Raw genomic sequence first — 17610 nt, forward strand, 5'->3', positions numbered from 1 at the left:
GGTGGGCTGCAGTCCATGGGGTCGCCAAGAGTCGGACACGACTGAAGTGACTTCACTTTCACTTTTCACTTTCATGCATTGGAGAAGGAACTGGCAACCCACTCCAGCGTTCTTGCCTGGAGAATCCCAGGGACGGGGGAGCCTGATGGGCCGCCGTCTATGGGGTCGCACAGAGTCGGACACGACTGAAGTGACTTAGCAGCTGCAGCAGCGGGAATAAAAAGGGCTGTAAGAAGATGTGAAACTGGACTTCCCTGGTGGCTCAATGGTAAAGAACCCACCTGCCAATGTAGGAGACACAGGTTTGATCCCTGATCTGGGAAGACCCCTCATTCTGTGGAGCAACTCAGCCCTCGTGCCACAGTGGAGCCAGTGACCTAGAGTTTGGGAGTCGCAACTACGGAACCCGCGCGCTGCAATTACTGAAAGCCAGGCGCCCCAGAGCCTGTATTTCACAAGAGGAGCCGCTGTGGGGAGATGCCCCCGGCCCCGCCAACTGGAGAATAGCCCTCCGCCTGCCGCAACTAGAGAAAGCCCCCGTGACAACGAAGACCCAGCACAGGCATGAATAAATAAAACTATTTAAAAGAAAAGGCGTGAAAGCTCAACGGAAAAGCTCCACCCAAAAAGAAGTCTGCCCGCTCTGGTCAGGTCAGTATCTGAGGACAGACTCCCTGTCCAGGGTCACCGGATGGAACTTGTTAGCAGGCGGCCCCTCTGGCAACTATCACTGAGATGCTCCCAACTACCGCCCTGGGTCAGCACTGGGGGTTAACTCTGTAAGCACAATGGGCTCCGCCAGGCGAGCCTTGACTGACAGGCGGAGATTTGAGGTGGCTGAAGGAGTTTGTAAGCAGGTGAAATGAGACTTACCCCTTACCACTCACTGCCCTCAGGTACCAAAAGCCCACCGACTAGATGGACTTGCCCCAGTTCTATACCTGTCCCAGAACTATAACCAAGTTCATAGTTACAGACTAAACTAACACTACCTCAAACATTTCTAGAACAAGATAGAAATACATACATTTTTTTTTAAAGTTACTGAAAACGTAACAGATGCCTTTACCTTACCCTGTGCAAAATCATCAGTACTAAAGGTCAACAAAAAAGTTTTAAATTTTTTTTTTCAAGTAGTACATATTTACATAATATATTCAAACCCCTGGTTTCTCAAGGTTTAGAGTCAGTAGAAGACACAGATTGATAATACAGACAGACTGAGTCAGACTGTTGGACCTGAATTCCAAATCTGCCACTTGCCAGCTGTGTGACCTTGAGTCACTTGCTTAACTTCTCTGTTCCTCAGCTTCTTCATCCAAATGGAGATACATATGACAAGTGATCAATGAACCGGCTTCACATTTTTACACAAAAACTTGAGGATAGGGGCTTCCAGGAAGGAGGAAAATTTTAACGATTTGCAGGTATTACACAAGGATAAAGCATATATACAGAGCCAACTTACAGAACCTGGGAGGGATACTGATATCATTAAATGTTTGAAACTAAACAGAACGCTTGAACATCCACAGCACTGGAACAATGCAAGCAATTGTGTAAGTGGCTCTGGTCATGGTTCTCTACACACAAAGTTATGGATCACCTTTTAATAATGAGAAGTACACAAAGTAACTGGCCAACTAATCTCCATAACGTAAATCAATCAGGTGGAGAGATCTGCCATAATGACAACTAGTTCCACCTGAACTTAACTTTTCTCAAACCTTGAGCTAACCCATGCATTTTTCTTATAGAAATGTTTGTCTTAAGCTATGTTAATGTACAATGCATTTACCCCAGACTGTCTGCAAGTCAGTTCACCTAAAGGCTCAGAACTGACCTGACAACCCAGTATGTTATACTCATACACTGTTCTCTTAATCTAGGTTGATGAAATTCTATATTTGTATGGGAATCTGCCTTTCTTCAAGATTCATGTCAATCGTTTTATGGCCCAGGATGACTCACCTGGTGCCAAGATTATCTCAAAATGCATTTTGTGGGTGAGGGGCCTGGTGCCATTCTCTGAGTTTTGAGACATTTCCTTCCTTTAATTAGCAGACTGCTAGTAGCTATGGGCTGCCATCTATGGGGTCGCACAGAGTCGGACACAACTGAAGTGACTTAGCAGCAGCAGCAGCTATATAACATCCAGCTAAAGACTAGCAGGGGGGCATTCTTTCTGCCTCCTTCTGATGTCTATGTCAGAAGCTTTCTCTAGCTCCTTTATACTTTAGTAAAACTTAAAGTTTTATTAAACCTTGTCTCTGGCCCTGGATTGAATTCTTCTTCTCTGGAGGCCAAGAATCCTGGCATCTTTCCATGGTTCAGCAACCTTTCAAATGTGATGATACAGAAGCCTGGAGAAGATTCACCGTTCTAGAAGAAATGCCGGGGAGGGGCAGGCCTTGCTGCTTGCCTTATATAGAGAGCCCGGCGTTGCACACAAATAATGAGCAGAAAATAAATACCATGAGCAAAACACGGGGGCAGGGGCAACAGTACTTAATTTCTTTCTAGAAATCAGAAATCACTCCTCAGCAATGCCAGTTCAAAGTAATGAAAACAGATCTATAACTGAGTGCCCACTTCGTGCCAGGCCTGGGAGAAGCATGCACAGCTGCTGCCCTCCAGAAACTCATGGTGTGATGGGAGAGATGAGTATATAATGGGGAGGTGCAGTCACAGATACACACACTGCATCATCCATCTGCTGATCCAACCACATGGAGGTCTAATACCCTGCAAGCACCAGAGTTAGAATGGCAACCAAAATGGGATCTGGTCTCTCTCCATGGGCATATGATTAAGGCACAAGATAGACATTGAAAGATAATTATTACGCTAGTGGATCAACACTGTTAAACTGATAGAAAAGAACACAATTCTATGAGACAGTAAAATGAAGGGATCTGCCCTAGACTGGCAGCATGGTCACAGAAAGGAAGAATGAACATGGAGAGGGATAGGAAGATGATGTTTGGGCTGAGGTTCTGGTCTGTAGAAATGTATGGATGATGGAGTCACTGCTCCTTGAAAACAGGCCAAGCCTGAAGGTCTAAGTGACTGTGTTGAGTAGACAACTGAATGTATGGTTTGGGAAGTCAGAAAGCATGTCTAAGAAGGAGACCTAAAATTACTCATCATTGGCATATCAAAGGTAATTCAAGTAATAGGTTTATTCAGGGAAAAGTTACAGAAAGGAGAAATGACTGAGGTCTTAAGAAGCTTTGCTATTTAATGGCTACATAAGGGGAAGGCAGCTAAGGGGCAGGATGTGTCCAGGGAGAAACATTATGTAAATCTAACAGTATTAACAAGTGTTTGTACTACCTGTTTATACTTACAGTGTATTCCATAGTACCATGGGGCTTCTGAACCACCATCTTCTTCTCTTTTTTATCATGTGTTTTGTTTGGATTGTCATCTGAGGAATAAAATGATATAAGTGAATGATTTCATTTTTAGGAACTGAGGATAGGGTTATTTACAATATATTAAAAACCCATTCTCAAAATGACTTTGAAAAAAATAAAAAAAAAACGAAAAGAAAAATGGGCTGAAGGCACAAATAGACCAAACACATAAAAACATACTGGTCATCAATGTATACTTGAATAAATGATTAACGCTAACTGCAATTAAATAGTACAAATAACAATGAGGTTGTGTCTTATAGTTATCCAAGTGTTTGTTTACGTGATAATGTATAATGATGAAGTTAACTAGCATGGTGATATAAGTGATATACAATGTAAATCAGTACAGCCCTTTTAGAAAGTGATTCTCCAATATGTAACAACAGCCATAAAAAACGTCCATAACTCAGTAATTTTTCCCTTAGTTATCCTAAGGAAAAATTCAACACAAGGAAAATGCTATGCACAGCAAATGGTTACTGCAGTATCATTTATAACAGTGAAAACCTGGAAAGACCTCTGTGTTCAACGACACATTAATCTGGAACACAGATCGAGCTGCTTTTAAAGGTCAAAACCAGTCAACCTAGTAGTTTGGCAGCTACGAATGATTCAACTTAGTTGCTATGACGAAATACCTCTTAATATAACCAACCTGGACACTGAAAACCAGAGAGACATATATCAATGGATATATGTTTAAGTGACAAAATGTACAAGATTGAACTAACTATGAAAAGCTGCTCTAACTTGTATGAGATCAGAAAAATGCAAATTAAGACGAGCTATCATTTTACAGCTATTGGCATGGTAAAAATCAGAAAGCTGGATAATTCTAGGGTTGGCAAAGATGCAAGCTGCTACAAGGAATGTAAACTGGTACAGCCATTCCAGCAAATTAATTATATACAGCCTGCTGCTGCTGTTCAGTTGTTAAGTCATGTCTGACTCTTCGTTACCCCACGGACTGGAGCCCGCCAGGTTCCTCTGTCCATGGGATTGTCCAGGCGAGAATACTGGAGTGGGTTGCCATTTCCTTCTCCAGGGGATCTTTCTGACCCAGATTCAAATCCACATCTCCAGCGCTGGCAGGTGGATTCATTGCCACTGAGCCACCAGTACGACTCAGCAAACTGACCCACAGATACATATCCTCTCCCAGGAGATATCAGAAAGTGAGTGACCTGCTGGAGGGCGCACAGAACAGAGTTATCTGTGGCAGTGAGGAGCAGGAGGGTAAGCAAAATATATCTAATTACTGCCTAGAATCCCAGAGCATAACACACCAGAAGCATACACCAAAACATGTTTAGAGAGAAACAGAATGGTATGTGCAGAGTAGTACCATTATGTATCCTAAAAACAGCTGCACGGAAAACTACACACATTTTTTTAAAATATACTTTTATTTACTTATTTGGCTGCACCTGGTCTTGCTTGTGACATGTGGGATCTAGGTCCCTGACCCAGGTCCCCAGCATTGGGAGCGTGGAGTCTTAGCCACTGGGCCTCAGGGCAGTCCCTGTGGCTGAACAGGTTATCAGCCTGTCCCTTGCCTATAGAATCTGGGCAGTTGCTCGGTCTTATTTCACCTTCTTTCAGTTCTCTGTTTACAGCATTTGAGGGGTCGATCAGCCTCATTTCATTTTATCTTCTTTCCGTTCCCCTCAGTCCAAGGTGGCAATGTTCCTGCTGGTATAACATTCAAGAACTTGGAGGGTCATTAGACAAAAGGCTCACTTACAGATCTTTCCAAGAAATTCCATTTCTATTTCTGACTGCTGCTGGGATGACTGAGGGAATCCACGAATTACAGCTCTGATCTCTTCAAAGAGCCTTCTGATAGCTAGACACATTTTTTAAGGCTACACCCCAACAAAAGCCCACACAGACTGAACACAATAGAATGGAGTGGAGGGGGAGAGAAACAGCAGGGGGAGATGAGGACCTCTCCATCTGAGACCCTATAGCCCCCAACACCCACACGCAAACCAACAGTATCATTTCAGCTACCTAACAAACACGGATGAGCTGGATGAGGATGGAAGGGAACACGGGAATGTGAAGATAGTTAACGTACACGGGATTTCTCTGCCTTTTAAGAAATTCCTTTATATTATTTAAGAACCAAGATAAAAAAAAATAGATTGCTATTAGAGTCTTTTTCTAGTCCTTTCTAGAACCAGAGACACTCTGAACATCTACTATAAGCTTATTCACTCAGTTGTGTCCGACTCTTTGTGACCTCATGGACTGTAGGCCGCCAGGCTCCTCTGCCCATGGAATTCTCCAGGCAAGAATACTGCAGTGGGTTGCCATGCCCTCCTCCAGGGGATCTTCCCAACCCAGCGATCAAATGTAGGTCTCCCGCTGCTGCTGCTGTTAAGTCGCTTCAGTCGTGTCCAATTCTATGCCACCCCAGAGATGGCAGCCCACCAGGCTCCCCCGTCCCTGGGATTCTCCAGTCAAGAAAACTGGAGTGGGTTGCCATTTCCTTCTCCAGTGCATGAAAGTGAAAAGTGAAAGTGAAGTCGCTCAGTCGTGTCCGACTCCTAGCACTGCAGATATATTCTTTACTGTCTGAGCCACCAAGGAAGCCCCCAAATCTTCTAGATAATATATATTTTAAAAAAATGATTTCTCTTCCTTTAGGTGATCGATCACATCTAAATTATTTCAGGAAGATGAGACTCTACTGACTGTGGTCTTCAGATCTCCAGATTCTGTAGGAGGAGAATCTGGAGGTTCCATGCAGTCTAGTGAAAAATCAAGGAGAGTATTTTAAAACTATCATCATCTGCATGGTGTTCATTCCTTTTAATATCTTAGCTCCACTCTCTGCCCCACATTCCTGCCCTTTTCTTTGCTACCAGAAACAGCTATCCCTTCAGGTCCTCCTGCTTTCAGCACAGTCTCTTCATATCTCTCTGTAGGTGCTTCCTATTTCTAGAGCCTAATTTGCTGCTTCTTTCCATCTGTGGCAGCTTCAGCTCATGCCCTTCCACAGGCTGTACATAGTCATTTCTGGTCCCAATGGGGGTCCTGTTGTATGCCAGCAAATCATGAGAGTTTTCATATTATTCAGCTGCCAAAGAAAACCAGGTGCTGGCTGAGCTTTTCAGGATAAACTTGACTATGTACAACTGATTTAGTACAAAAATTACTTTTCTTCTGCACAGGTGGATAGGCCAGAAAAACTGCAAACATGGTAATAATATATTTAGAAGGAAAAAAAATAACAACCTTTCCTCCAGAGTCTAGGATTTTGAAATATTTGAGGCGAGGACCATGATGTATCCCTCTTTGAATGTCGTGTGCCCTAGTGTGATACCCATTACACATGCTTGCATGAAATTTACCAATACAAATCAACAGGCCTGATGAGTCTGAATATGGGCAATGTTTTCACCGATAGAACATCACACCAGGAACATCATTGGAACCAAAGCCACAAACCAAACATTAGGTTTTACAGTTGACTGAATACAGAAAGCTGAGAAGTAACTGACACATTCTAAGGACCCAATATGTCTTCATATGATTATAGCCCAAGGTAAGGATTCATCAGTTCAGTTCAGTCCCTCATTCGTGTCCGATTCTTTGTGATCTCATGGACTGCAGTACGCCAGGCCTCCCTACCCATCACCAACTCCAGGAGTTTACTCAAACTCATGTCCATTGAGTCGGTGATGCCATCCAACCATCTCATCCTCTGTCGTCCCTTTCTCCCACCTTCAATCTTTCCCAGCATCAGGGTCTTTTCAAATGAGTCAGTTCTTCGCATCAGGTGGCCTAAGTATTGGAGTTTCAGCTTTAGCATCAGCCCTTCCAATGAATATTCAGGACTGATCTCCTTTAGGACAGACTAGTTGTATCTCTTTGCAGTCCAGGGGACTCTAAAGAGTCCTCTCCAGCACCATGGTTCAAAAGCATCAATTCTTCAGCACTCAGCTTTCTTTATAGTCCAACTCTCACATCCATACATGACCACTGGAAAAACTGTAGCTTTGACTACACAGACCTTTGTTGGCAAAATAATGGCTCTGCTTTTTAATATGCTGTCTAGGTTGGTCATAACTTTTCTTCTAAGGAGCAAACGTCTTTTAATTTCATGGCTGCAGTCACCATCTGCAATGATTTTGGAACCCAAAAAAATAAAGTCAGCCACTGTTTCCACTGTTTCCCTATCTATTTTCCATGAAGTGATGGGACTGGATGCCATGATCTTTGTTTTCTGAATGTTGAGTTTTAAGCCAACTTTTTCACTCTCCTCTTTCACTTTCATCAAGAGGCTCTTCAGTTCTTCTTCGCTTTTTGCCATAAGCGTGGTGTCATCTGCATATCTGAGGTTATTAATATTTCTCCCAGCAATCTTGATTCCAGCTTGTGGTTCATCCAGCCCAGCGTTTCTCATGATGTACTCTGCATATAAGTTAAATAAGCAGGGTGACAATATACAGCCTTGATGTACTCCTTTTCCTATTTGGAAGCAGTCTGTTGTTCCATGTCCAGTTCTAACTGTTGCTTCCTGACCTGCATATAGGTTTCTCAAGAGGCAGGTCAGGTGGTCTGGTACTCCCATCTCTTTCAGAATTTTCCACAGTTTGTTGTGATCCACACGGTCATACTGCTTCTTAAATATTTTTTGGCAGTAAGTTTTCAAGACGGCCAGCTGCTCCTCTCAGTGAGTGAAGTCTTGGATACATTACTTCCACAAGCTCTGCAGCACATGGTCTGCGAAGCGCTGGGGAGAGCGGGGCAGAGCTCCGGAATGCCTGGGGAGAGAACTTCTCTGCCGGGTTTCAGGAGGGGCTCTGCTGCCAGCAGTTCAGGTGAGGACTCAGGGCCATCTGCAAGGATGCCGTTATCTCCCAGTGATACCTGACATCTCTATTTCGAGCTTCAGGCCTCCTTAGACCTTTCTGTCGTTCAGTTGCTAAGTCATGTCTGACTTTTTGCAACCCCATGGCCTGCAGCACGCCAGGCTACCCTATCCTTCACCATCTCCCAGAGTTTGCTCAGATCCATGTCCATTGAGTCGGTGATGCCATCCAAGCATCTCATCCTCTGCTGCTCCCTTCTCCTTCTGCCTCGGATCTGTTACACCTGCCCAAATTCAAATCCTCCCCCTGCTTACAAAAGCAAATGATTTAGAAGTATCTACTGCCAGAGGAGAACACTGGCCAAGTGGTCCTCAGAAGCCATTCACAGGAAAGCAACTGTACCTCCTGTTTGCCCCACAAACAGGGCTCTGAAAAGTTTTCAGAGACAGCTTTTCCCAGTCCAATAAGTGTATTAACAAAACCCTGGAGGAATGAAGCACAGGCCCTTTTGCCTAAACTGTCTTGTTTCCTCATAAATACTAGAAGGGTTGAAATGGGCAATGGGGGGAATCAGCGTTGACCTGGTGCCCTGCCCACAGGTCCTGCCTCCTCATCCCTTCCCTGCCCACAAGAGGGCCAGGGGTGTCTGGAACACACGGCTACTGGCTCCGGCATCTGAGGCCATCCTAGACAACGTTTGTTGAAAGACTCCTTTCTCTCTCCGTGCGTTGGGGCTAACAGAAGTTGATGTTCAGGAGAAAGTCCAGGGCCTGGAAAGGCAAGAAGGCTGGAAACTTATCATGGCCAAGGAGATATATTTTAAGAGAACACCTGAGGCTTGAGAACAGCACCTACAGAAGTCTGAGATTTGCAAGGGCGGGTAGGGAGGTAAAAAGAAATGTGGCTGATCGAGGGGGTGGGAAAGGTTCAGAAGAAAGGAAAATAAGCGTTATGTCACAAACGCACAGAAACCAAGCTAAAGGAGGGTGTACTGACATTGTCAAGTGTTACCCCTAGGATGGGAGATCGAAACTTGGAAACAAGTAACTGGGAGGTCACAGAGGTCCTGCCGTGAAAAAGGAAGGGATCTCAGGACAGATGTGCTGACCCTTTCAGTCAAGTAGGGATAAGGTCATCTGCTGAAATGTAAGGCGTTTGAAGACAGGACTGGGGGCTTAAGGCGCTGTGAAATTTGGAAGAGTTATTGCGGCAAAGATGAGGTTTCAAAGATATAAATACTGAAAGAAGCAACAGGAAGAAGCAGCAAGGGTTTCCCCGAGGGCTGGGTCTCAACCCCAAGGTGGCAGACCACGGAGGAATAAGTAGGCCCCTCCGTCACGGCCACCTGCGCCAGGAGAACGGCACGATGTAGCTGCTGCTGCTGTAAGACATCACCAAATCGAGTGGTTCCGAACTTTAACAGACACCAACTTATGATCTTATAGCTCTACACATTTCAAGTGTGACATGGGGTCTCACTGGGTAAAATTCAGGGTGTCAGCAGGCAGCTCTCTTCTGGAGGTATGAGGGGAAGACTGGCTTCCTGGTCTGTTCATCTCGGAACAAGCCCGCCTTCCGGCCTCAAGGTCCCTCCCTCAGTGGGCAGAGCCAGCAACATCCAGCCGAGTCCTCTCACACTGCCGTTTCTCCAGTTTCTCTGCCACCCTCCTCTCACTCTTTAGCACTCTGGTGTCCACACTGGGCACACCTAGATAATCCAGGATGCTCTCCTCCTTCAGGTCAGCTGATTAGCAACCTTAATTCCATCCACAACTCGAATTCACCTCTGCATGTAACCTAACAGGTTTCAGGAATTAGGACACGGACACCTTCCGTGAAGGGGTAGGGGACATTATTCTGCCTACCAGAGATGGAGAACAGGCTTACGGGAAAAGACAAAAGAAGTTCAGATCCCAAAAGGGGATCTTTGATGATTCAAGTAGTAACCCAGGTTATATGAGTGTGCTGGGGTCGGGGGAGGGAGAAAGTGTAGAGGGGCTTAAGGAATGCAGCTCTGGTTATGTGTTTTGGTTCTGAAAAAAATCCAGCAAAAATGAGATACTATCCATGACCTTGAAACCTGGGCATGTGGCTCCAGGCACAGACCACTGGAGAAAGTGGAGTCAGGGAAGTGGACATTATCCATTACTGTCCTTGAAAGCAGAAACAAGAGACACTGGTGGATTCCCTGGCTCTTGGTTCCATAAGCTCCATATAGATAGAAGTGAAGTGAAGTCGCTTAGTCGTGTCTGACTCCTTGTGACCCCATGGACTGTAGCCTACCAGGCTCCTCTGTCCATGGAATTTTCCAGGCAAGAGTACTGGAGTGGGTTGCCATTTCACACATAGATAGAAGGACAGAAAAGACAGTATGTAGCTTTCCTCTTACTATCTGAACAAGCACAAATAGAGTGTTGAAAATTACCAAGTTTACAAATTTTATCAGGATCAACTTTGCTCTGGCCTTCCACTTACTGTGTGTGTCCCTTCTTCCCATACCCCTCTTGATCAGTTCTCTTCCTTCCTTGCATGCTTATCACAAGACCATCTGAATGGGGGGCATGAGGCTGACGGCAGGACTCTCGACACACTTGTCCAAAGAGGAAGGATGGCTTCCATGACATCCAAAAGAGAGGCATCAACGCAGCGGTAATTGTCTACGCCTGTCTCATGGTAGTGGAGTCGCTCAGTTGTATCTGACTCTTGCAACCTGCCAGGCTCCTCTGCCCATGAGATTCTCCACACCAACAATACTGGAGTGGGTTGCCATTTCCTTCTCCAGTGTCTCTCTAGAGCTTTTTAAGAAAAGGGCATCCTGATACATAAACAGGAAAAGCTGTTTCCAAAGACAGACACAGCCCCAGACTGGAAATAGATGGCACAATTTGATATTAATCAGTCAGGTCATGTACCATTTCCCTTATGTTACCCCACATTTTTTCTGATGACAGTTTGGTTTTGGAGTCAAAACGAGCTGGCTTCACCAATCAACCCTCACAGCTGTGCAATACTGAACAAGTCACTTAAAATCTTTGTACCTCCATTTCCTAATCTGTAAAATGGACGTCTCACAATGTTGCTCAAAAGATTAAATAAGATAATGGACACAGTTTATCTCAGAGCCTGGCACAGAGTGTTTAACAAATGCTACCTTGAACAGCAAGGAGACTAAATCAGTCAATCTTAAAGGAAATCAACCTTAATACTCATTGGAAGAACTGATACTGAAGCTGAGGCTCCCATACTTTGGCCACATGATGCAAAGAGTTGACTCACTGGAAAAGACCCTGATGCTGGGAAAAATTGAAGACAGAAGGAGAAGACGACAACAGAGGATGAGATGGTTGGATGGCATCACTGACTCGATGAGCATGAACTCAGGCAAACTCTGGCAGATAGTGCAAGACAGGGAAGCCTGGTGTGCTGCAGTCCATGGGGTCTTGAAGAGTCAAACACGACTTGGTGACTGAACAACAGTAACATTAATAATGTTAAAGTTTAAATACAGAAATATTAGAATGATATAGCATTAATGCGATAGATGATTATAAATTGTTTAAAGGAGAAAAGCCTTATCTGATCACTTTGGTATATGACCAAAAAAAGCATCTGATGAAATTAAATAGCCATTATCATATATTTAAAAAAATATAACATTTAAAAAAATCCAACTGTTAGAAAATTTAGAATAGCAGTGACTTTCCTTAACATGATGAAGAATGTTTCCTCTGTGACATTCATTAGAAATAAGCTTCTGAAAAAGCAGTAAAACCCTAAAGGTTATATACACCAGAAGCAATTTCCCCATAAGAATGGAAACCGAAGGACTTCACGACATCATTCAGGACTGCATGGCTTGTTAATTACCTAGATGCAGCCTGAACTAACACACGAGTGAGGCCCCCACCCCAGCCTTACAGAGGGTTCCAGGGCCTGCAGTGGGAGAGACACCCATTGGCACTGTACAAACTCTATCCATTCTTCTTTTTCCTGTTGTTCTGAGAAGATAAGTGCCTGAGAGCACTTCTAGCATAGCTTTTAATGCTTCTGGGCAGAGTATCTTCCAGCCCACTAAATTACAACAAAAAGGCTAACATAATGTGATGCAAGGCTAAACCGCAAGTATCGACGGTCATAGAATAAACTTTGTAGTGGAGATGAAAACAGAAACACTTCAAATATAAGGAGACAGCCTGGAAATCCGAGAAGAGGGAATCCCTGCCCTTTACTGAAGGTCCCCTTTCATAACCCTGAAAGGCAACACCTGTGCAGAATGAACACCAGGCACCCGCTGGTTCCCCTATGGTCTCTAGAAATTAAGTACCAATATCTAAACCCTCCTGAGTCATACCTGAGTAAACTGAGAAGCATTCTTGTAGCAGAAATCGAAAGCAAATATAAAAAGTAAAACACTAACCAAAATACCTACAGAAACTCCTACTATCAGTTTATACTCAACTTTTTTTTTTTTTTCTGGAATCTCCATTCAAAAGCAACACATAAAAAAGTTTAAATACTGAAGAGAAAGAGATGAAAATTTGATTATTAGCAGATAAGTTATCTACCTATAGAGCCAACATCATAAAAACATCCCCTGGTGGCTCAGTGGTAAAGAATCCACCTGCCAATACAGAGGACGTGGGCTCGATCCCTGATCCAGGAAGATCCCACAGGCTGCGGAGCAACTAGGCCCGTGCGCCACAACTACTGCTCTCTGGAGCCTGGGAACCGCAACTACTGAGCCCTCACCCTGCAACGAGAAGTCACTGCAATGAGAAGCCCACTCATCGCAACTAGAGAGTAGCTTCCACTCGCTGTAACTAGAGAAAAGCCCGAGTAGCAGCTAAGACAGAGGAGGCAATGGCACCCCACTCCAGTACTCTTGCCTGGAAAACCCCAGGGACAGAGGGGCCTGGTGGGCTGCAGTCCATGGGGTCGCTAGGAGTCGGACACAACTGAGCGACTTCATTTTCACTTTTCACTTTCATGCATTGGAGAAGCAAATGGCAACCCACTCCAGCGTTCTTGCCTGGAGAATCCCAGGGACGAGGGAGACTGGTGGGCTGCCGTCTATGGGGTCGCACAGAGTTGGACACGACTGAAGAGACTTAGCAGCAGCAGCAGCAACTAAGACCCGGCATGGCCTAAATAAATAAAATTTTTTAAAAATTCAGGAATTGTAAAATTGTTCAGTAAGGTGACTAGATGTAACAGTGTTTTACACTTGTAATAGAAACTTTTTGGAAAAGTCCCAGACATAATGATATCACACTAGAAAATATGTAGGAATAAATATAGCCAGACAATGACAAGAGACGTAGAAAGAAAGTTTTAAAGGTTCTCTGCAGTATATAAACAGAAGCTTGAATAAAGGGCAGTACACATAATGTTCCTAATAGGAAACATCATTCTTATAAATATCTTTCTCTTCAAATTAACTTTTAAATTATATGCAATTTAGGTAAAAATTTAAAACAAAATTTCTGGGAAAGGAAATAAGTCAAATTGATAACTAGGCATAAATGTATAAGACTAGAAGCATAATACAGAAGATTATCCAAAATTATTTTTGAAAGAGAAATGAGGGTAGGTATACTATATCATCCAAAAGGAAATCAACCCTGAATATTCAATTGGAAAGACTGATGCTGAAGCTCCAATACTTTGGCCACCTGATGTGAAGAGCTGACTCATTGGAAAAGACCCTGATGCTGGGAATTGAGGGCAGGAGGAGAAGGGAATGACAGAGGATGAGATGGTTGGATGGCATCATCGACTCAGTGGACATGAGTTTGAGGAAACTGCAGGAGATAGTGAAGGACAGGGAAGCCTGGTGTGCTGCAGTTCATGGGGTCAAGAAGAGTCTGACACAACGGAGAGACTAAACAACAACAATACTGTATCTTGTTAAAACACACGATTATAAAGTCATAGCAATTAAAACACTGTGGTGAAACAACCAAAAACCAGAGCTGTATTGAAAGGGTGCGTGTTAAGTCGCTTAGTCGTGTCCAACTCTTTGAGACCCCATGGACCTCAGCCCACCAGGCTCCTTGGTCCATGGGATTTCCCAGGCAAGAATACTGGAGTGGGGTGCCATTTCCTTCTCCAGAGGATCTTCCCAACCCGGGGATTGAACCTGGGTCTCCTGTACTACGGGCACATTCTTTACCATCTGAGCTACCAGGGAAGCCTGGTATTGAAAGAATTTCATGTAAAATAAAGGTACCTTTAAAACCAGTAAGAAAAGGCTTAGTTTTCACATAAATTTCTACCTTCATGTTATAGTGGAAGCTCTGGCATCAGGCACATAGAATGAATCCTTGTCTGTCCCTGACTCACTGCGTGACCTTGGACAAGTGACTTAAGGTGGCTTCTCAGGGTGTAAAATGGGAATGCCAATTGGACTCTCCCAGAGAGTTACTGTAAGGATTAGATAAGGCAATTCAATCAGGTAAAGCACTCCACAAAGTGCAAAGAAAGGGCTCAGGAAACCTTAAGGACTATTATTAAATGATAATGGTGAGCACTAGCTAATGTTTGGAGATAAAACCATATCACTCTGAGGTCAAAACAGATGATGGATCAAAGATTTAATAGTAAAATGTCAAGTCATAAATATTCTTGAAGAAAACACAGGACTTGTCTCTGCTTAAAGATGTCACATTTTCTCTATTGGTGATACACACTTTCCGTTATCACTAGCCTGCCTCAGTCAAGAGTGCAATTAAAATATTCAATATTGTTGTTTAGCATTCTAAGGGTAACTTCTGGAATACCTGATCATAAACCATTAATAAAGTTTTAGATAGCCATGCTCCATAAAGAGCCTGGAGAGGGTGGGAACGTGAGGAAGAACTCTGTACTCAGTGTGAACACCATGTTTCATCCTCTGTTGACACAAAGGGAATGTCTTCAGTAGGTGTTATTTACCTTCCTTCAAGCACATCACAAGCACTACAGTCCTTGACTGAAATGAGTCACGCTGAAGTAAAACCTAGGCTGGAAGAAGGGCAGAGGAGGAGCTGTCTCTCACAGAACATTCTACTTCAGAGCCCAGTACTACCCTCCGCTCTGATCACGCCCTCACCTGTCTGCAGAATGAACGAAGATTCACCACTATACCACCAACACGAGGCTGTGGAAGAAATAAACTAGTCTCATCCTGACTCCGAGGAACCAGTTATTTCTCTCAGCATCTGATTTAGTTGTAAAATCAGTGAGTGTTCTGAATGTAACTACATATGTGACTAGGTGAGGTAATTAAGTGAGAACTTTCAACCTTGTCATCATATTCATTACAGCTCAGGGGAAAAGGAAATTCCATGCATAGTCACCTTTTTATTCCCCACTAAGATGTAACAATGTTCTTGGGGCAGGGGAGAAGACATGAAAATGTTATTTAACTCTTGCCTTATTCTTCTCTCACAGTAGATTGAGGGGAAAGCAAGAAAGATGAGGGAGGCTTCACTCGGGCTTCAGTACCACAGAGCTGGGCTTGAACCCAGCTTCATGCAGAGCCGCAGGGGGACCGTCTGAAACTTTTTCAGCTTCTAGATTTTCTCACTTACAAAACAGGCCTCTACTGCCTGCAGTAGATCGTGATGATTAGCACATTAAATAATGAAATAGAGCATCTAGCCCACAGCAGTCACTCTCCCAAAACATGCTTTCTGCTCTCCCTTATGTCTCATGCTGCTTCTCCTCACCTTCCCACCTTCTTTCCCACCCTCTGAAAAAAATTTCTCAAAATGTCTTTTTTTTCTTTTGTATAAATAGGTCAAGGCCTTAACCGAGTAAATTCCAGCCTTAGGAGAAATTTTAGGAAATGTGAAAAACAATTCTATATGAATCAAAACTATCTGTGTTCATTTGAAAATACAGTGGAACAAAAGAAGAAAATACCAATCACCCATTTTACCCTGGAGAAGGCAATGGCACCCCACTCCAGTACTCTTGCCTGGAAAATCCCATGGACGGAGGAGCCTGGTGGGCTGCAGTCCATGGGGTCGCTAAGAGTCAGACAAGACTGAGCGACTTCACTTTCACTTTTCACTTTCATGCATTGGAGAAGGGAAGTGGCAACCCACCCCAGTGTTCTTGCCTGGAGAATCCCAGGGACGGGGGAGCCTGGTGGGCTGCCATCTATGGGGTTGCACAGAGTCAGATACAACTGAAGCGACTTAGCAGCAGCATTTTACCCTGGTTCAGAGAGAAACATCTGATTTCTGGTAAATGTACTTTCAGCAGCTTTCCTTCTTTTAAACAAAAATGGAATCACAGTCGATTTCTATTGCCAACCTGCCTTTCCACTGTAACAGTATTTTGTGAAAATCTCCCACGTCGCCAACTGTTTTTCTTCATCATTAAAAAATGACACATAGCATTCCATGTTAAGTTATTGATGTTATCTTAATTTTCCCACTATTTTAAACAATGCCGTGACAGTCTCTGTGGTCAAATCTATCGACGCGCACGATCATTTCCTTAGGGTAAGCTTCTGCAAAAAGAACTGTTGGGTCAAAGAGTGTGCAAAAGTAAGACTGATAAAAGTGACCAGACTGCCTTCCAAAAAAGACTCAGTCACTTTCCTCCCGTCAGTGTTTTTCCTTGGCAAACTCCCCAGTTCAGTTCTAACTTGATTTTTCAAAATCACTCCAACTCAAAAACCACTAACCCTGTTGAGTCTGAACTGCTGTCCTTCTCTCAGCCCAAACCACATTGGAGCGTTTGACCAACAGTGAGATTTCTCATAATACAAAGCGGATGTCACACAAGGACTGAGCAGGAAACAAGATTTGCATGCTGCAGAGCGCCATGATCGTGAAAGGACTGGACTCTCAGCTTGAACTCAGAGCACGGCAGCTTCCGTCAGACACAGCTGCTCTGCTCAGGGACTAGAACGGATTACAATACACTGTGTTAGTGGGAGGGCTGGAGTTGTGAGAGGAAAAGGAAGGAGTTTCCCTTGAGCAAAACTCAGCCAGATTACCAGGAACTGGTAGGGCGGGGGAAAACAGGGAGACGCTGATCAGGGTACAAACTTCCAGGGATATGATAAGACAGATAGGTTCTAAGGATCTAGTGAACAGCTTGGCGATCACAGTTAATAATACTGTATGTTATACTTAAAAGTTGCTGAGAGAGTGGATCTTAGATATTCCCACCACGCAAAAGAGATGGTAATTATGTGACCAAAGGAAGGCATTAGCTAGTGCCAGGGCAGTAACCATTCTGCAATATATCCATATATCAGCATATTATATACATTAACCTGCACAATTTAATGTCAATTATATCTCAGTAAAGCTGGAAAAAAGAATGGTGCTGCCTTTTTACTGTCATACTTAAAGCCATGTTTACAA

The 17610-nt window shown here is 43.8% G+C and overlaps 1 protein-coding gene across 4 annotated transcripts in view; it reads right to left on the minus strand.

Annotated features, from left to right (window-relative positions):
- The window catches only part of NCOA7 (nuclear receptor coactivator 7), a 157417-nt gene that overhangs the window by 53715 nt on the left and 86092 nt on the right, over positions 1–17610 (minus strand). For all 4 annotated transcript variants that reach the window (XM_069599034.1, XM_069599033.1, XM_069599036.1 and 1 more), the window contains one exon: positions 3351–3430. In XM_069599034.1, coding sequence (XP_069455135.1) covers positions 3351–3430 — 80 coding nt within the window. The remainder of the gene's footprint in view (positions 1–3350; positions 3431–17610) is intronic.

The sequence above is a fragment of the Ovis canadensis genome, chromosome 8 (assembly GCF_042477335.2).
Source record: "Ovis canadensis isolate MfBH-ARS-UI-01 breed Bighorn chromosome 8, ARS-UI_OviCan_v2, whole genome shotgun sequence".
Taxonomy (NCBI): domain Eukaryota; kingdom Metazoa; phylum Chordata; class Mammalia; order Artiodactyla; family Bovidae; genus Ovis; species Ovis canadensis.